General features: G+C 42.8%; 1 protein-coding gene across 7 annotated transcripts in view; it reads right to left on the bottom strand.

Annotated features, from left to right (window-relative positions):
• Positions 1 to 12,155: 12,155 nt before the first annotated feature.
• The window catches only part of GPC3 (glypican 3), a 531,061-nt gene continuing 521,600 nt past the window's right edge, over positions 12,156 to 21,616 (bottom strand). For all 7 annotated transcript variants that reach the window (XM_081563858.1, XM_081563854.1, XM_081563855.1 and 4 more), the window contains one exon: positions 12,156 to 12,674. In XM_081563858.1, coding sequence (XP_081419984.1) covers positions 12,505 to 12,674 — 170 coding nt within the window. In that variant the 3' untranslated portion in view covers positions 12,156 to 12,504. The remainder of the gene's footprint in view (positions 12,675 to 21,616) is intronic.

Here is a 21,616-nt window from a genome sequence, read left to right as displayed (position 1 = left end):
TTGAAGCTTATGGTCAATGTTCCATTTGGCTGGTGCTTGGTGGCCTCGCTGTATAGATGTGGGAATCTTTGGTACTGTTGTCCGAGGGAAAGTGAACAGTTTCCACATTATCTGCCAGGGATGCGGCCACTCAAATTGATGTTCATGCCACAAACATCTATGGTGCTGCCATGTGTAAGAGGTGGACCTCAGTGCAGTGGCAGAACCCAGGCTAACTGATTTTATTGACTGCAAGCCTAAGACACATTTTTTATTTGGAATTCTCAATGCCCTAGAAGCTTCTCCTGTTGGCAGTGTGGTGCTGGGGGAGGCTATCGGGGAAGGGTATACATTTTTTTTAATTTCCAGAAGGGTAAAAAATTGTTACTATCTATCAGCACTTATCCTAATGGCCAAAGTAGTCAGCCCTGTAAATTGTGAAACAGTTGTCATGCTTCTATTTGTTCTGTAATAGTATAAGAATCCAAAACAGTTCGCATCAAGAGAGTCGAAATAAAACCCACCTCTATTCAATCTGAGTCAGCTTTGCCCTCCCCCTGTATTTTTGTCTTAATATGTATGTTTGCTTGTCTAAGGTTAAGTCAGATCTCCAGATCCTCCATTGTGGAGACACCTAAGAATGCAGTCTCTGTGATTCATGCAAAAAGACACTTTTCATCTCCAGTGAGACAGCGTTTAGTGCTCTGGCTAAGACAAAAATGTGGGCAGCAAATTCATCCCAAGGACCAAGTGAGGATTACTACGGGACTGGGAATATTTTCAGAGATGGAACACTTCCTACCTCCTCTGTTAGTGAACTCAGTCCATCCTGCGGTCGTTTTCATGAACTTTTGGCTGGGGAGCTGGGTGACCAGGAGCTGCCGCCCTTCCTTCCCTGAGAGAACAGCACCAAGGGGGTTCCCCAGTTCCACCGTGGGAGATTTATCTGCCTCCTGGATGGTTCCATGTATGCCCATGTCTAGACTGATTACAAAAGTGCCAACAAAACAAAATAAATACCTAACATCTTACAGCAAAGGCACGAAACCAAACAGTGTGAGAGAGGAGAACAATGCAGCCGTTGTGCCAGGGAGTCTTCCTGAGGAGGATGGAATTCCCGCACCCCAGGTTCCAATTTGTAAGGGCAACACAAAGCGTCTAGAAGCAGGCCCTGGCTTGAACGCATTCATTTGGAAGGGCAATGTGTTTTGTTAGATAAGAGATTTTTTTTTTAACTCACACTAGGATCAAAATGAAGATCAGTATAACTAACTCTGTATGCACACAGATTTCAGGAAACTTCAGCCTTGACTCTAGCTCTCCGGTGTAACCATTTGTTAATTCTGCTCTTTCCAGGTGACAGGGTATATATAATGTGATGGGAGAGGCTCTGGGTGAGTCAGTGTTGACTTTGCACTTACCTTGCTGTGTGACTTTATGCATGTCCCCTAGCCTCTCTGGGCCTCCGTTTCTACATTGGTAAAATGAGGGAGTTAATGTTCATCATCTATCTCTATGAGCTCAAGCAGAATAAATATTACAGTTCCATTGCCTAAGGGTACTAGAAATGGGATTTTCACCCCAAAAGAAAGCAATAATTATCTGTCTGAAGGAGCTCTTAAGTATGTTGTCTCAAACTGAAACTTTGGGGATTCTATGGGTCACTTCTGAATCACCTCCACACGCCACATGTTTGAAAGCGCATTTGATTAGCCAATAGTTTCAAGTGGCCTGAGGTAGAACATGTGGACTGCTCATTTGTTCATTCTTTCAATATGTATTTACTGAGCACCGACTCTATGCCAGGCCTTAGAAAGAAGATGTTTCTCCCGAAATCCTAAGCCTCCCTCTTTCTCTCTCTTCTTCAAGTTTAGTGTTGTTTGTGACCTCGGGTACAAAAGGTTGAGTTAAAGGTAACTGCTCAGTTCACTGTATATCATCAGAGTTGGTCAAGACTAGGCTTTTTTTCTTGCTCTGTTTGACTTCTTTATTCCTTTTTATTCCCAAAGCCCATTCCCATTCCCCTCCGTGCAAAGGCAATCATTCTAACGTGCTCAGTGTATGCTCTTTAGCGTGTACGTTTTTTTGTAAAATGCGTATTGTCTTCTGTGAATATATCTTCATTCATTGCAAAGGTTAGATGTGATATAGTCCAATTGGTTTCTTGCTTTTTTGCCCATACTACGCTTTTGAGATAGACTCATCCTTCTGGCTGTAAATACTTCTCATTTCTTCTAACCACTGTGTGGTGCTCTGTGTTGTTCAGGCACTAAGTCACGTCTGACTCTTTGTAACCCCACGGACTGCAGCATGCCAGGATTCCCTGTCCTTCACTATCTCCCAGAGTTAGCTCAAATTCATGTCCATGGAGTCGGCGATGCCATCTAACCATCTCATCCTCTGTCGTCCCCTTCTCCTCCCACCTTCAATCTTTCCCAGCATCAGGGTCTTTTCCAATGAGTCAGTTCTTGGCATCAGGTGGCCACAGTATTGGAGCTTCAGCTTCAACATCAGTCCTTCCAATGAATATTCAGGGTTGATTTCCTTTAGGACTGACTGGTTTGACCTCCTTGGTGTCCAAAGGAATCTCAAGAGTCTTCTTGAGCACCACAGTTTGAAAGCATCAATTCTTTGGCACTCAGCCTTCTTTATGGTTCCCCTCTCACATCCATACATGACTACTGGAAAAATTGTAACTTTGACTATACGGACCTTTGTTGGCAAAGTGATGTCTCTATTTTTTAATACCCTGTCTAGGTTTGTCATGCCTTTTCTTCCAAGTAGCAAGCGTCTTTTAATTTCATGGTTGCAGTCACTATCTGCAGTGATTTTGGAGCCCAAGAAAATAAAATTGGCCACTGTTTCCATTCCCCACCCCCCATCTATTTGCCATGAAGTGATGAGACCAGATGCAATGATTTGTTTTTGAATGTTGAATTTTAAGCCAACCTTTTCACTCTCATTTCACCCTCATCAAGAGGCTCTTTAGTTCCACTTCACTTTCTGCCATTAGAGTGGTATCATCTGCATATCTGAGTTAATTGATAGTTCTCCCAGCAATCTTGATTCCAGCTTGTGAGTCATCCAGCCTGGCATTTCACATGATCTACTCTGCATATAAGTTAAAATAAACAGGGTGACAATATATAGCCTTGATGTACTCCCTTCCCAATTTGGAACCAGTCTGTTGTTCCATGTCCAGTCCTAGCTGTTGCTTCTTGACCTGCATACAGGTTTTTTGGGAGGCAGGTAAGGTGGTCTGGTATACCCATCTCTTGAATAATTTCCCACAGTTTGCTGTGATCCACACAGTCAAAGGCTTTAGCATAGTCAATGAAACAGAAGTAGATGTTTCTCTGGAATCCCCTTGCTTTCTCTACGATCCAGCAGATGTTAGCAATTTGAGCTCTGGTTCCTCTGCTTTTCCTTAACCCAGCTTATACATCTGGAAGTTCTCAGTTAACATACTGTTGAAGCCTAGCATGAAGGATTTTGAGTATTACCTTGCTAGCATGTGAATTGAGTGCAATTGTGTGGTAGTTTGAACATTTTTTTGGCGTTGTCTTTCTTTGGGATTGGAATGAAAACTGACCTTTTCCAGTCCTGTGGCCACTGCTGAGTTTTCCAAATTTGGTGGCATATTTAATGTAGCAGTTTGACAGCATCATCTTTTAGGATTTTAAATAGCTCAGCTGGAATTCTATCACCTCCACTAGCTTTGTTCATAGCCTATCTGACTTTACACTCCAGAATGTCTGGCTCTAGGTGAGTGACCACACCATCGTGGTTATCCAGGTCATTAAGGCCTTTTTTGTACAGTTCTTCTGTATATTCTTGCCACCTCTTCTTAATCTCTTCTGCTTCTATTAGGTCCCTACCATTTCTATCCTTTACTGTGCCCATCCTTGCATGCTTTGTGTATGCTCCACATAAGTTTCTCCTGTCTCGTGGATGGGCACCCTGGAGTCCAACAGTGCCCCACAATGGCCAATAATGCGACAGCCGTGTGCATGGTCCACTATGGACATGTGTCATACTGCTATGCCAAAGACACTCTGTCTCCTTTGTAATCTGGAGCATTTCTACATTTTCTTTGAAAACTGGGAAATTTCTGTCTTTTCTTCTACACTTTCTTCAAGGGTTATAGCCCTCACCATTGACCATAGTATGTTCCCCATTCTATGCTCTCCCTCACATCCTGTGTATACTTCTATTCTAATGTTTATATTACATTGTAATTTCTTGTCTCCCCCAATAGATGTGAATCCCCCAAGAGCAGGGATTGCTTCCATGTCATGACTATGATGAATAATGCTGCAATGAACATTGGGGTGCATTTATCTTTTCAAATTAGTGTCTCCATTTTAGGGGGTATATATTCCCCAGGAGTGGAATTGCTTGATCCTATGGTAGTTCTATTTTCATTTTTTTTAAGAATCTTCATGTTAAATACTATTTTCCATAGTGGCTGTACCAATTTACATTCCCACCAATAGTGTATCAATATTACTTTTTCTCCACATCCTCTCCAACATTTGTTATTTGTAACTTTTTGATGACAGACATTCTGACAGGTGTGAGGTGATATTACATTGTGATTTGCATTTCTCTAATAATTAGTGATGTTGAGCATTTTTTCATGTGTCTGTTGGCCATCTGTATGTCTATTTTGGAAAAATGTCTATTTGGGCCTTCTGTCCATTTTTTGATTGTGTTGTTTTTTTTTATATATTAAGTTGTCTGTGCTATTTGTATATTTTGTATATTAACTTCTTGTTCATCACATGACCTGCAAATATTCTGTCATTCCATAGGTTGTCTTTTTGTATTGTCAATGGTTTCCTTTTCTGTGCAAAACCTTTAATGTTTAACTAGGTCCCATTTATTTATTTTTGCTTTTATTTCTTTTACCTTAGGAGACTGATCCAAGAAAATATTGCTACAGTTTATGTCAATGAGTAGTCTGCCTCTGTTCTCTTCTAGGAGTTTTATGGTTTCCCTCTTGTGTTTAAGTCTTTAAAGCCTTTTGAGTTTATTTTTGTATATGGTATGAGGGTATGTTCAAATCTCATTGTTTTACATGTGGCTGTCCAGTTTTCTCAGTACCACTTGTTGAAGAAATTATCTTTTCCCCTTTGTATATTCTTGCCTCCTTTGTTGTAGATTAATTGATCATAGGTGAGTCGATTTATTTTTGGGTTATTGGTTTCACCGATCTATGTGTCTGTTTTTGTGCCAGTACCATGCTGTTTTAATTACTGTAGCTTTGTTATATAGTCTAAGTTAGGGAGCATGATATGTCTAGTTTTGTTGTTTTTTTTCCCTCTCAAGGTTGCCTTGGAAATCTGGGATCTTTTGTGGTTCTGTATAAATTTTAGGGTTATTTGTAATTCTGAAAAATATGAGTTTTTTTTTTTAAAGGGATTGCCTTAAGTCTATAGATTGCTTTGGGCATATGGACATTTTAGCAATATTAATTCTTCCAATCAGTGAACCCAGGTTATCTTTCCATTTCTTTGTATTGTCCTCAATTTCCTTCATCAGTGTTTTATAGTTTTCAGAGAATAGGCCTTTTGCATCCTTGGTTAATTTTATATCTAGGTAGTTTCCTCTTTTTGATGTGGTCTTAAACAGGATATTTTTTTTCTTTGATTTCTCTTTCTGGTGAAGACTTTAGGATTTTCTTTTTTTCATTAGCTGTTAATTTTATTTTTCTCAACTTTCATTTAGTTTTAAATTTATTTTTAATCAGGGGAAATTTGCTTTACAATGCCGTATTGGTTTCCGCTGTACAAAAACAGAAATCAGCCATATGTATAATTATGGCTGATTTGTGTAGTTATATGGTAGGGTTTTGTATATGTAGTATCAGTTCATCTGCAAATAGTGACAGTTTTATTTCTTCCATTCCAATTTCATCAAGTACATTTTTCACCTTTTTCTCTCTTCTCCTTTAGAGACTCCTATAATGAAAATGTTGGTATACTTTATATAGCTTCAGGGATCCCTTAAACTATTCTCATTTTTTAAAATTTGTTTTTCTTTTTGCTGGTTTGTTTTGTTAATGTTTTGGCTACACTGGGTCTTCATTGCTGCACACAGGCTCTCTCTAGTTGTGGCGGGTGGGGACTATTCTTAGTTGTGGCTCTTGGGCTCTAGAGCACAGGCTGAATAGTTGTGGTGCAAGGGCTTAGTTGTTCCACAGCAGGTGGAATCTTCCCATACCAGGGATCAAACCCATGTCCCCTGCATTGGCAGGTGGATTCTTAACCACTGACCACCAGGGAAATCCTTTGTGCTGTTCTTATTGGATCACTGGATCATTTCCACTATTCTTGGTGGTTCAGATGGTAAAGAATCTTCCTGCAATGCGGGAGACCCAGGTTCCATCCCTGGGTTGGGAAGATCCCTTGCAGAAGGGAATTGCTACCCACTCCAGTATTCTTGTCTGGAGAATTCCATAGAGAGAGGAGCCTGGCGGGCTATAGTTCATGAAGTTGTAAAGAGTCAGACCTGACTGAGTGACTAACACTTTCCACTATTCTATCTTCCAGATCACTTATGTGTTCTTCTGTATCACCTAGTCTGTTATTAATTCCTTCTAGTGTGTTTTTCTTTACCATCTGAGCCACCAGAGTATGTTTTTCACTCCATTTATTGTAGTTTTTACTTCTGACTGGGTGTTTTTTTTTTTTTTTTTTTACAGTTTCTAGTTCCTTGTTAAAATTCTGATTGTGTTCATCTATTCTTTTCTTTAATTCAGTTAGCATTCCTATGACTTATGCTTTGAACTCTTTATCTGGTACGTTATTTTTGTTTCACTAGTTCTGTTTTTCAGGGACTTTCTTTTGTTTTGTCAATTGAAACAAATTTCTCTGCTTTTTAGTTTGCTTAACTTTCTCTGTTTCTGTGAAATTAGACAACTGAAAGAGTTACCTGTTGTAGTCTTGAAGGTGTGTCCTTGTGTGGGAGTGTCCCTTTGTAGTCTGCATGTGCCCAGTGGCTTTGGTGGGAGAGCTGGATCTGACATGCATGTGAGTTATGTCTTTATCCAGGGTGTACTGGCAGCTATCACCATGGTGGGAGGTGGGGCTGGAGATGGAGGGGCTAGAACCAGAGCCAGATATGATCAACTTCTTTGCTTAGTGGCCAAAAAAACACCCTATTAGAGTAGGGGTTGGGTCCCAACTTGCTGGAGCAGAAGCCCTAAAGTTTGCGTCCAAGCTGGCTCCATTCCTTCCAAGTGTGTGCTCTCCCTCCTCCCAGCACCAGAACCCTTACCCTAGAGGGAGCAGGGTTCCCTACAGAAGAGGGGTCAGGTGCGGGTGCATAGTGGAGGGCTACTGGCCTGGGCTGTGGCCACCTGACCAGTCAGAGTCTGGGACCACTTCTGAGGCGCTGCTTCTGTAAGTACCAGTAATGGCTGCCCCTATGCTGTTCAGATGCCCTTCTGGGTCTGGGTTGGCACATCCCCTCATGATTGATCACTCCTCTCACAGCAGCCTTTACCCTAGTGTAGAGCTGCATTGTGAAGCAAGTGGGCACAGTGAACTTTGGCTCTGGCTAGGGTGCTCGTTGGAGTGGTTGTGGGAAACTAGACAGAATCTCATACAATTTCACTCTTTTCCTGCCTTGTTTCCGGAGTAAGCAAGTGTGTGTATGCAATTCACTAGCAGAGTCTAGGTTTCTTACAGCCCTCCTGTTAGTCCCACTGGTTCTCAAAGTAGCTAAGAGGGCTCATCTTCCCAGGCCTCCATGCCCAATGTGTGGCTGGAACTGCTCCCTCCCCACTGAGGATCTCTGCATTTTTTACCCCCTCCCCCAATTCTGTGTCCCCTTCCAGGGGCAAAGGTCTCAACTCGATCATTTCTCTTCCCTTCCTATCTGATTCTGTGTGGATCTTTCTTTTAGCCTTGGTTGTAGAAGAGCCTTTGCATTAGTCTTGTTAGTTTTCAGTGAGATTGCTCCAAATGTAGAGGTATTTTTGATATGTTTGTCAGGGAGGAGGTGAATTCTGCGTTTTCCTACTCTGCCATTTTGTTCTTTTCCATCTATTTTTAATGTGAAACTTTCAAAACCAATATATTTGTTTCCAAACATATAAAAATGAATAAAAAGCGATGAGCTTATTTTGTCTGTTCCTTGGCAAACCTAGCAGACCTTTTATATTCAAACTAATGCTGTGTCCTTCCAAGATATACAGTGTCCTCAAATACTGTAGAACTTTTCTTTGGGGGGAAAACCCCTCCATATCCCATAGCATATTCTTTGGAATCTTCTCAGGGAGGCCTTTGTTTCTTGGAGGCAAATTTGATTTTTGGAAACAGCTAAAAGCTCCTTGGCAGCAAATCTAGTGAATGAGGTGGGTGATCAAGCTGAAGAACATTATTTTTGGTTCCAAACAAGGTGTGACTATAAAGAAATGAGGCTAATTTTCTTGTATGGTACATAAACTGGCTCAACAGTCATTCCAAAAGAAGACTTCCAAAAATGTGTGGCCTTGGCAAGAAGAAAATTTTTTCCCCCTGTTCTTGTTCTCTGTCTCTCTCTCTCTCATGCACTGTCTGGCCCAATATCTAGACAAATAAAATCAGAGGCCCTTGGAATTTGGTTTAAAAAAATCAGTTACATGAGTATGGGATGGAAGAGACCTGGCTTGGCAGCCATTCATGCAAAAACACCTGGGGGTTTCAGTTGGCCACAAGCTCGTCCTTCATGAAGAATATGACGTGGCTTTTAAGTGTCTGCATTCTAAGGAGGTGAAGGTCTTGGGCTCTGTGGGAACTTGAAAACCCATGTTCCATTCTGAACAGGCTCCAAGCTGCACCTTGAGCTCAGCCATTGGCACAACAGCATGAAAGGACCACTGACCCACTGGAGCAGGGAACAGGTGAATGAATTGAAGAAACCAGCCCAGAAGAGGCAAGAGTCACTGACTGAAAATGATTAAAGACAGCTGTGTGAAAAGTGGTATCATCTTACTCTCATGTTGGTCATTAAGGAAGAGCCAAGAACAATGGGTAGAAATTACAGGAAGGCAGATTTAGGCTCAACCTATCAAAGACTGATTCATATTATAGACTTATACATTCATTATAATCTCATGTGTGTGAATATATATATACAAAGCAAGAAAAATAAGTGGAAAGATTTCAAATATTTAATACTTAAAAACTATGGGATATGGAATCATGAGACAAATGTCATCTTTTAAACTTTACATGATGATGTACAATTAGATTTTGATTATCTGTGTATATTCCTTTTGAAAAAAATGAACTTTCTAAAAATCGGAGGTGTCCAGCAACCAAATAGTCTGCTTTGCAACCTAGTGAGAGCTCTGCCTTAGGTGCTAATCAAACACAGGTTGTGGGATGAACTAATGGGCCGTTTTCAACCTAGGGATTCAGTATGTTGTTACATGATTTAACCTTGTTCAAACTACCAGAGTTGAGCTGGTGGAAGTTCACACATGGATCCAACGAGAAAGAGGCCTAAAAACTCCCAAGATGGTGCAACTTTCCAACTACTGAGCCTAGTCTAAGGCTCTCCAGGTGGTGCTAGTGGTAAAGAACCCACCTGTCAGTGCAGGAAACATAAGAGATGTGGGTTCGATCCCTGGGTCAGGAAGATTCCCTGGAGGAGAGCATGGCAACCCTCTCCAGTATTCTTGCCTAAAGAATCTCATGGACAGAGGAGCCCAGCAGGTTACACTCCATAGGATCGCAAAGAGTCAGACATGACTGAAGCATCTTAGCACACATGTACACAGGCTTAGTCTAAGGACAAAACTGTCATCTTAACAGAATTCATGTAGCATGTTTAAAGCAAAGGGTAAGATAAACACTTCAAAGGTATAAAGCTACCAGCAACTAGCTGTGAAACTAGATTCTGAACTAGGAGAATAAATACAGAGAAATAGGAAAAGGCATGGATAAAATGCTGAGACAGGCCATTGAGTAAAAGTAAAATGTCAATAGGAGATGGTGGATTTTCCACGTTTTGTAAGTGTGAATGGTTATTTTAATTCCGACCATTTAGCTGAAGCCAGAAGGCCTTGGACTTTATAAGTCTTCTGCTGATCATCACTCAGCGGGCATGGACTGTAGTGGCGGTGTACCGAGATTACAGAAACGCTGCCTGGCTTGTGTCATGTTCTGGGAACTGAAGTGTATCAAATATGACCTGAAGATGGCAACGTCTTGAGAGGCACGTGGCAACAGCACATGCATAATCCCATCACTGGGCAGAGGGACCGGCACTTAACTTCCTTTTGGGACCAATGATGTCACAAAATCAGAGCAACAAAGAAGCTAGACATCTGGACTGGATTGTCCATTTTACAAGAGGGAAACTGAGCACTAAAAAAGGGAAGTGAATGTGAAAGTTCAGAAACAGTCCCTTTCGTCTCCTAGAGAGGAGAAAAGGACTTTAAGATGGTGCCCTTCTGTTTGCAGGCATAAAACCCAATCTCAGGGTCATACTTTTGCCACATTAAATAAAACCTTGCTGTCAAGTGACAGGGACAGCCATTAGGTGCTGACTGGGCTTTTGAGCCTTCTAATCTGCTTGTAGTGTAGCCTGGCGTACTCTTGAGTCCAAGGAACAAACTTCTGCAGTATTTAGGTTTCATGAATTAAAGAATAACGATTCTCACAAATCTTACTCAAATACAGAAATAATGATGTTTAAAAGATAATGCCTGTTCAAGTTTTACCAACCACTATAAATCACTGAAAGATGCTAACAAATACCACTGATTGTAGCCTTGACCAAAACCAAGCGAAGGAAATGCTAAACCAGAAGTTTCCAATTTGCATTTGCAAAAATTTCTGCAAAGGATGAACATGGCTACCAGAAACTTGTGCTCCTCAGGAGACCCTCATGAAAGTGTGTTGGTGACCCATAAGTTGTGAGAAATGACGCCCCCCCCCGCCCCCCGTCACCCTGCAGAAATGGGAGCTCCTGGTTGGGACTGCCTCCGAGAATCAAAGGGGACGTCTCAGCCCCTCCCTGACCTTGGCTCACACTCTGGGTGTGTGCCCAGCCCCTCTCTCTCCTCATCCTTCAGCTTTGCTTCTCCTTGCTCTCAGGTGGGAGTTGAGGTCCCACTTATAAAAAGAGTCAACAATGTTTCTGCTGACCTGATCTGGCAAATGGGCATTATTGCCAGGCCTTGGAAACAGTGTCAAGTCAGTCATTCCTGAGGTTCTTTGGCAGCAGAGCATTCAAAGAGCAGCATCGGCATCATTATTGGGATGGCGTATGTGTGAAACACAGTCTTCAGTGATAATACTGGGCCTACAATGGACAGAAAGTTGGTGTTGGAATTAATTAGTATTGGTGCCAGACCTTCAGCTCCATGAGAGTGGGATCCAATCTGTTTGGTTTTCTATCATCTTGCAGCTGGTAGAGTGCCTGACAGCCAACAGGTATGCAAGGCCTAGTTGTGGAAAAAACAACTGTTGAAGGAGCCCATCTGAGGCCAAGAGCTGCATTGCTTCCTATAATCCTGGGTCTCTCGGCAACAACTCCTATGACCTGACCCAGGGCAACTGCTGGCCTTGCCATGTGGCAACCCCTGGAGAAGAGTGACAGGGAGCAAGGAAGCTGGGGGAAGTACTCCTTTGTACCCTTGGGGATCCCTCTCTGGGTAGGGGGGAAGGAAGAATATTGTGTACATGATCCATACAGAGGATTTCTAGTTGGGCAAAACATTTTCAGCAAAAAGTGAAATTTGTAAAGAGAGATGGGGGGACTATTTTGAAGTGTCTTCAGTTTCACAGGCAAGACACTCTAACCCATTTATTTTTTTCAATTATTTATTTGGCTGTGCTGGGTCTTAGTTGCAGTATGTGGGAGCTTTAGTAGCAGCATGTGGGATCTAGTTCCTTGATCAGGGGTTGAACCTAGGCCCCCTGCATTGGGAGCATGGGGTCTTACCCACTGGACCATCAGGGAATTCCTTCTAACCTATTTCTAAGTGGAGATTATGGATGGGGTATGTGTTGGGAGGGATTGGCTTTGACTGGAGCTTGGGGCCAAGACTGGTACTCACCTAAAAGGTAGGCAGGGAGGGAGGGGGATTTTCTTATATGGAATAGAAAGCTAGGTGAGGAGGAAGAAAGCACTGCATGGTCACCATGTACGAGGGCTTACAAAAAAGACTCAATGCATTTTTATTTGAATGTTTTTATTATTTTTTTTTTCCAAAGAAATCCATGCAAAGGGAAAGACAGAGAGAGAGAGAGACATGGCAACCATGTTCTAGCAGCCAAACATAGGAAAATAATTTGGCACAATTTTTTTTTTATTGCAAAAGACAATCTATACTACCACTAAAATTTGCCCTCCTCATGAAGATGCCATTTGATTTTCGAAAACGTAACGCAGGGTTAGTCTTCTACTTAATGGCTGAAGGAGGTATAGAAGATAAAAAAATAGGGAAAAAGAAAAAGGTGGTTCCCTTTATAGAGGGAGACCACAGGGTGCTGAAGGGCAGCACATATGCTGTGAGCTTGGCAGTCAGTGCACCAGGAGGAAAAAGCACAGCACAGAGATTGCCAAGCTGGTGAGGAGCTTCAGGGGAGGATGGCCATTCCCAAGGTTGTGAGAGGCAACTATCTCATTGTCCTTCTGATTCACATGTTGCTTGCTTCCAGGAGCATCATCCACGTCCAGATCATAAGCCAGTTCTGCCGAAAGAGAAGAAAGACTTTAAATGCAGGCTCACCAATGACCTCAGGTGTGCACTCTTCATGGCCCAGGCACCTGTCTGGACTGCTGGGGTAGCCTGGTTTTGAGTTCTTCCTTTCTTTGAAAGGAAGGCCACCGGGAGATGGGAAGAAAACATGGGTGTGGAGTGGGGGGGGCCCGCCCGAGGAAGAGGGCTAGTGGTGTTCCTGCCAGAGAGCACACCAAAAAGGCACATACAAGCTGGCCACTGCCCTCCTGCCTTTGGCTCCACCCACACCCTGGGGTGCACACTGGCCCTTGTCATGTCGCCTGGTTGGCAAGGCTGTGCCATGTGGGTGACTACCTGCGTGTTCTCATGTGTATGTGTGTTTGTGGGGGAGGGGATGTGGTGAACCCCCAGTGTACCTTTCCTGTGTCCTACACCCCTGGGAACCTTGCCTTAGAGTTGACAGTAGGGTAGTTTGCCATTGAAAGTTGTTTTATTTTTCTGAAATATTTCTTATCTATATGGTCTTTTCACTGCTGACTGTCAACACACACACACACACACACATGAGGATTTAAACCAATATCAAGTAAATTAAGACTAAAGAGAGGCCTATGGGTAACAGTTCTTCTTCGACTGCCAATCATTTATGAGATACCGTCATGATTCCGAAAAGAAACTGGGGTACTGGGGTTGGCCTAACTCAAAAGTCCCCCAGAAGGCAAACCTAAGTTGATAGTGGTGTATCAGGAAATTAAAGATGGTTTGCCCAGGGCTCAGTTTCTTTTAGATTTGCTTTTCCAGATTTAGAGTGCAAATCTTTTCCTTTGGCTCTTCTAGACTCGGTCGCCAAGGTTTCTATTTCAATATCTTATGAAGGTGATGTGATGTGAGCAACTTCAGCAGCCAACTGTCCTGTGGCCAATGGAACCAGAAAGATCTCTTGGGGACATGGAGATGCTTAGCAACAGGCACAGAGGAAATGACTGGGATTCTGCAGAAGGAAGGAAGGAAGAGGAAGGAAGAGCTCCTCTTACAGCGGATGAAACGTGCAATAAGTCACAGGAAGAAGGTGTGGGGACTCAGCTGGTCCAGGATGTGTGCAGAGCAGGGCCTAAGACCAGGGCTGCTGTTAACAGGCTGGCACTGCTGAGAGCAGACAGCAAAGTCGAGGTGATCAGAGCCAAAGGGTCTGATTACACAGTCCACAGTGCTACTTTCCAAAGGGCTAGTGCAGTTTATAATGCCACCTAGCAATGCTGCTGCTGCTAAGTCGCTTCAGTCGTGTCCGACTCTGTGTGACCCCATAGACGGCAGCCCACCAGGCTCCCCCGTCCCTGGGATTCTCCAGGCAAGAACACTGGAGTGGGGTGCCATTTCCTTCTCCAGTGCATGAAAGGGAAAAGTGAAAGTGAAGTTGCTCAGTCGTGTCCGACTCTTCGCGACCCCATGGACTGCAGTCTACCAGGCTCCTCCGTCCATGGGATTTTCCAGGCAAGAATACTGGAGTGGGGTGCCATTGCCTTCTCCGAGCAATGATGAGGGAACCAAATTTATTATGTCTCAATAAAAAAAGATACTGTAGTCTGTATAAGACACCTCACAGTTTCTTTAATTTGCATGTATCTGATTACTAGTGTGGGCTTCCGAGGTGGCGCAGTGGTAAAGGGTCTGCCTGCTAACGCAGGAGACGCAGATGAGGGTTCATTCCCTGGATTGGGACGATCCCCTGGAGGAGGGCATGGCAACCCACTCCAGTATTCTTGCCTGGAGAATCCCATGGACAGAGGAGCCTGGTGGGGTGCAGTCAGTCCATGGGGTCACAAAGAGTCGGACACGACTGAGCACACATGTGCAATTACTAGTATAGATGAACTTTTTTTTGTTCACTAATTATATTTCTCCATGAAGGACAGTACATATCCTTTGCCTTCTTATCTAATTGGTATTGATGTTTTTCCTATTAATCTGATGCATATTTCATTGAGTCCTTTGCTTATCATATTCAATAAAATTAATTTTTCTATTATGAATTATAATTATTTTTCATTGCTGTACAAAGAAATGATGTCCTATATATATATATATAGGAATCTGACCACATTGTGCTCTTCTGAAGCTGAGAAAGCGTTTCTTCTTCATTGTTGTTAATAATTCAAATCAAAATTTCCCACGAACCCTCTTACTGGGGAAAAAGCCAATCAGCAGACTAATCTCCATTCCTTCTCCCCCCAAAATAGCTAGATACAAAGAAAATCAAAGAGAAAAAGAACAAAGAGCAATGCTTTGCTTGGAAATCAGACCTCTGTCTCTGCAAGGTGGACAGTGCAGAGCCCAGAGAGCAGGCGGAGGTCAGCTGTCAGTCGGCAAGGACAGTGCAGGCTTAGGGCCTGATCAGATTGCACCCGCACTGAGAACGCATATGGCTGGATCTGTTGAAAGCCCAGCCTTGAGTCTCACGGCAGCTTCTCAACTTCAATGAAGAGGAGTATTTTTAGGACTGACCTGAATGAGAGCCCTCTCAGCAGTGCTTTCAGATTCCTTCTCCGGATATTCCCCTTGCCCAACATCAGGATTAAACAAACAACATCTACTACTGTGACTCAGTTCCTCTACTATTTATCTTGCTCTTCAAATAATCCATGAACACTACACACTTTTGTCTACTATAGCAGTTATGGTACACCCATGAGTTATGTTAAATCCAGCAGTTTCTCATCTTTGTACCACTCAATACATCTTTTGTTATGTCTATCTCTAGGACCTATGTTTTGAAATTATAAAAATGACTACCTATTATTGAGTCCTCATTGTGTGCCAGGCACTGTTCTAAGTACCCTTTATATACATGATCTCATGTAATTGAACCTTCTCAGCAGTGTTATGAAATAGGTATTATAATTCCCATTTTACTGATGAGGAAGCTCAAGCTCAGGTTACTTTTTTGCCCCTATTTACACAGTTGGTAAGTGGCAGAGATGTTCTTTGAACACAGGGCTGACTCTGAACCTCACATGGAGCTATACCATACACAAATTGAAAAATTTTATATACCAAATATACTGCACTGATTAAGTAGTAATGGGTTCCTTCTTGGAAAAAAAAAACCTCAATTAGTGAAAATATCCTGCCAATGAGAACTAAAAACCAGATGAAATAAATGAAGCAAAAAGACAACTTACAGACTGGGAGAAAATATTTGCAAATGATGTGACCAACAACGGCTTAATTTCCAAAACATACAAACAGTTCATACAACTCAACAACAACAACAACCCCAACAACCCAACTTAGGTCTTATGGGCTTAAGACCTAAATCAACATTTCTCCAAAGAAGACATACAGGTGGCCAACAGGCAATAAAAAGATGCTCAACATCACTAATTGTTAGAAAAATGTAAATCAAAACCACAATGAGATATCACCTCACACCAGTCAGAATGGCTATCATTAGAAAGACTACAAATAACAAATGCTGGAGAGGGTGTGGAGAAAAGGGAACCCTCCTACACTGTTAGTGGCAATGTAAGTTGGTGCAGCCATAATGGAAAACATTATGGAGGGTCTTCCAGAAAACTAAAAATAGAGTTGACATGTGATCCATCAATCCCACTCCTGTGTGTATATCTTAACAAAACTATAATTCAAAAAGATACATGCACCTCAGTGTTCACAGCATCATTATTTACAATTGCCAAGATATGGAAGCAACTTAAATGTTCATCCACAGATGAATGAATAAAGATCTGGTGTGTGTATATATATACACCCATATATATGTACTATCACTCAGCCATAAAAAAGAATGAAGTAATGCCATTTGTAGCAACATGGATGGATCTAGAGATTATCATACTAAGTGAAGTCAGAAAGAGAAATACAAATACCATATGATATCACTTATATGTGTGGAATCTAAAATATGACACAAATGAACTTATCTATGAAACAGAAAGAGACTCACAGATATAGGGAACAGATCTGTGGTTGTCAAGGAAGAGGGAGGGCAGGGGAAGGATGGGAGTTTGGGATTAGCAGATACAAACTACTACTACATATAAAATGGATAAACAACAAGGTCCTACTGTATAGCACAAGGAACTGTAGTCAATATCTGGTGATAAACCATAATGGAAAATATAAAAAATACATATATGTGTATAACTGAATCACTTTGCTATACAGCAGAAACAGAACATTGTAAATCAACTATACATCAATAGGAAAAAGCACATGAGAGAAGTCAACGTTTCCGCCTACAACCGATCACATAGTTGATTAAATAGCCTTCTTAAGCTTTGTGAAATACTGAAAAGAGTTTTAGGCTTTGGGACCCCAAATGGGTTTTATATCAGCTCTATTTTCCTGAAGCAATCAGCAATGATGGCCAAGGCCATCAGACACACACCTGGCACAAAGCTGGGCCAAGTCTCCTACCTCCAAATGATCCTAGGAATATTCAGAATAATGCCTTCCTGTGCTTCCTAAGCTGTGGTTATGGGTTTCCTGAGGCTTCCCACCCAGCAGTAGCAAAGCTTTATCACTCAGTCCTATAGCCAGGCTTCTGTGGCTGATACTGATGGGGGTCCCAGCAAAGATACATTCTGGGCCTGGGCCACCATCACGAAGAATACAGATGAAGAGGAGAGCTTAGCATGACAAGGAAGCACTATGGGACACAGAGGAAACAGAGATTTGGTTAAGATAAGCTTGGGCATTCCTGGACAGGGGAAATATAATCCAATTTAACTCAACAAACTTAACAGCAGCCTACTATGTCCCAAGCTAGAAGATTGAGCTAGAAGGTTAGAGAAAGACTTAATGTCTGCCTTCAGGAATCCCACACTATGGTGAGATTACAGACCAATAGACAAACCAACAAGACACTTGGCAGAAAGTTCAAAGGGTTCAGATAAAGGCAAAAATGAAACACCAGGGGGTTAGAAAGGAGAGAAGGGACTTCCCTTGTCTAGTGGGTAAGAATCAGCCTTCCCAATCTAGATGTGCATTGACAGATGACTGGATAAAGAAGATATGGTACATATACACAATGAAGTATTACTCAGCCATAAAAAGGAATGAAACTGGGTCATTTGTAGTGATGTGGATGGTCTTAGAGTATGTCATACAGAGTGAAGTAAGTCAGAAAGAGAAAAATATCATATATTAATGCATATATGCGAAATCTAGAAAAATGGTACCAATGAACCTATTTGCAGGGCAGGACTAGAGATGCAGACATAGCGAATAGACATGTAGACATGGGGTGGAGAAGGGGAGGGTGGGACATATTGAGAGAGTAACACTGACTACCATGTATAAAATAGATAGCTAGTGGGAAACCTGGTGCTTTATGATGATCTACGGGGTGGGATGGGGGTTGGGAGGGAGGTTCAAAAGGAAGGGGATGTCTGATTCACGTTGTTGTACAGCAGAAACTAACACAACATTGTAAAGCAATTATACTGCCAAAAAAAATAAATAAATAAAATCCGCCTTCCAATGCAGGGGGTGCAGATTTGACCTTGGGTCAAGAAACTAAGATCCAACATGCCACAGGGCAGCTAAGGCTGCACCACAACTGGAGAAAGCCTGCGTGCTGCAATGAAGACCCAGCATGGCCAAAATATAAATTTTAAAAACAAAGAAGGGATTGAGAAAAATTCCAAACAAAAGCTTACTGGAAGGCTCCTTTGGACAATTGGGTTATAACTGTGCCATGAAGCATGGGTGGACTGTGGCAGGGCTGAATGAGATGGTTACCCATTTCAGGCAGAGGGTTCCGCTTGAGTCAAATCATCAATACCTAAGAACGCTGAGAGGGCACGCTCAGTGCGAGCCAGTTGCCTCTATGGAGGGAAGCAATGTTGTGTGGTCACAGTTGTGGGGGGGGGTGTGTTTGTGCATGTGGTGCTTGCTGGATGATAAAGGGTAAGGCAGGAAGGACAAGAAAATAAAGGCCAGATCTTGACAGATTAGAAAGATAAGACTATTCTGTGGGCAATAGGGAGCCACTGCAGGTTTTTAAGAAAGGAATCCACACAATCTGTTTTGTGCTTTTCATAAAGATCATTGTTAACAGTTTGGAGGACAGCCCTAAGTGGGTGGGAGAGACTTGTCAGACATCTTGTCTTGGGAAAAACAAGAAGTCTGTGAGAACAGTATCTGGGGATCTGCCAGTAGCAAATATTAACAAACAAAAAAAATAAAAAACCTATGAAGAAGCTAAATCTACACCAAACCAAGACCATCTCATTTTGCTACATGCCAGATGCATAATGGGGATCACCACAAACCATACTCTTAAATAACTCATATTTTCATAAGTGATGTTTGGTTAGGTACATAGTGTAAAATGTACATAAATTGTTTCTGTCTTGCAGTTGAATGTCACTGAGAACCTTTTGGGCCAGCAAGGAGATTTTCATGCTAAATTCAAAAATCTGTGTCTATTTGTCATCAGTTTAACTACACCCAGAGGGTTAGACCCAACAATCTGTACTAATTACACACTCAGCCATGACTCTCATTTTGCTCTTATGTCCTTTGTGTTGCATATTAGATAATCCCTTTAAATTATCATCAGTCATTTAGGCCTGAGCTTTGTGTGGAAAAAGTTTTCTGCATTGGATGAAGCACTTATTGGGGCACAACCCTGAATATTTATTGGAAAGACTGATGCTAAAGCTGAAGCTCCAATATTTTGGCCACTTGATGTGAAGAGCTGACTCACTAGAAAAAACAAAACCCTGATGCTGGGAAAGGTTGAAGGGAGGAGGTGAAGGGGACAACAGAAGATGAGATGGTTGGATGGCATCACCGATTCAATGGACATGAGTTTGAGCAAACTCTGGGAGATGGTGAAGGACAGGGAAGCCTGGCATACTGCGGTCCACAGGGTCACAGAGTCAGAGACGACTGAGCGACTGAACAACACCACCAACAACCCCATTCTTAGTTATTCAGAATCTCCTAGGGGAGCTTCTAAGGAAGATGCCTCCATCCTGGGAGTCTGGAGCCCTGGGTTCCAGGCCTGGCTCAGTCACTGAGTTACTATTTCACCTTTGGCAAGTCACCTCTCCTGGGCCTCAGTCGCCCCATTTTTCTAAATCAAGGTACTGGACTAGATGAACTCTAAATTTCCTTCTAGTTTTATTTCTCTCTGATTCCAAGGCTCTTGGGGCCCAGTGAGGAGCACAGTCTGCTCAGGCCACCATCATTCCTCTACCCACAGCAGCCAAGATGGCTGCCCCCGACCAGAGCACCTGGAAGCAAGTAGATGCAATCAGTTGCTTCTCCTGGGGTGTGAGCCTTCCTAGTGATGTTCACCAGCTACCAAATTCTGAATCATCTTTCTTCTTAAGCTGGTCTAATAAGAGACTCTGGCAAGAAATAAATCCATGCTGGACTGTTTTTATTTTCTTTAAACCCTGATGTCTCCTAAAGGCTGTAAACACCAAGCCCTGGGGGAGAAGTTGCTGGGGTACATCAAGCAGGTGTGCATAGGCAGCCAAGAAAAATCTGTCAGCCAGTGAGACAAGCCTTTGGGCCCTTACAGAGCCACTGGGGTCTTGAACATAAAAGAAGATTCAAACACTCACCCTCTGGTGGCATGGGCATCAAGCAGGGCAAGGCATTGCTACAGGGGCCTCACCCACCCCAGCTGGCGGACTTCACAGGGGCAGTCTAAGAGAAGAGCTGTCACTGCAATACCAGGGGAGCAAATGCTGTTGCTGAGCCAAATGGGGGGTGTCTTCCTTGCCAAGCCTTCACCAGCCGAAAGCTTCAATCCAGGCCCTAATATGGCAACAGAGCAACACTGCTCTCCCTGTGTTTTGTATCTGCTATGTATGCTTGGGCCCTGGGACATGAGTATGTGAAACCAGCAGTGCACTGCTTGGTAGGCCCCCGAGGCTGAAATTGGGGAAATCACTAGAAATTGTACTATTGCACACTCTGCTGCCCCTTCCCACAGAAGCCTTTGGGCCGTTGGCTTCTGAATCCCTAATGGATCTTGGTTTTCCTTGTCCTCCCCTCAATACAACCTTCCTTCCTGCCACATCAACGGCCCCCACCACCACCTTTGTGAACTTTCAGGTGTGAAATGACTACTTAAGACTTGAAAGCAGAGGAAAATGACTTTGTTAATGAACCTCAGGTCTCCGGGAGTGAGTTGGAGATTTTCTTCTTCATAGATCAGACGAGGGAAATGGCACACTTGAGGCCTCTGGTTTTAATTGGTCTAATGGGACTCCTTTTAGGGTCCATTTCACAACGTGCCGTTGTGACAAATAAGTGAGCTGCCAATTTCGCCAACTAAGTGACTGTAAATTCTGGGAACAATCCAGTCACCACTCCTGGAAGAGGGCTGGGGCAATGAGATGCCCACTTCATTTCCTACAGCTAATTCCAGCCTACAAATACCCTCAGGTACACTGCTAGGATGTTGAAAGAATACAATGGATTTTGCCACTAGTATAGGCATGGCCTCTCTTCCTATAGGCTCTGTTTCTCAGTCTGGGCTGGGTGTACCTTCAGGCTACACTGCAGTGGGCTGTGGGGACATGAGGCCATGGCATGCTTCTTCCCAGGGATTTAGAGGGAAAAGCACACTATTTTACACTGGGACACACAAGGCTGTATGATGGAGCAAAAGGGTGTTATTTGCAAACTCAGTTAAGATTTCATAAAGTATTTCCCGTTTACTTGGACCTTCAGGTTATGTCCCAGATCCTCAGAATCAGGTGTTCACTCCTACTCATCACTGCTGTATGGGGTACTTAGTATAATGGTTTTAAGAGCACCATGGGACACTTGGGTCACCCAGGCTTTGTATACTATCAAAGCTGGGCTATTCTGACCACATATTCCTGATTAATGACTTAAAGTAACTTTTGTGATGACAGCTTCCTTGTCAGGAGATGAATGCCACAGTAATTGCCCTTAAATGGGCTC

This window comes from Giraffa tippelskirchi, chromosome X (genome assembly GCF_054371585.1).
Source record: "Giraffa tippelskirchi isolate mGirTip1 chromosome X, T2T-mGirTip1v1.2.pri, whole genome shotgun sequence".
Classification (NCBI taxonomy): Eukaryota; Metazoa; Chordata; class Mammalia; order Artiodactyla; family Giraffidae; genus Giraffa; species Giraffa tippelskirchi.
This window is presented reverse-complemented; position numbering and strand designations above follow the sequence as displayed.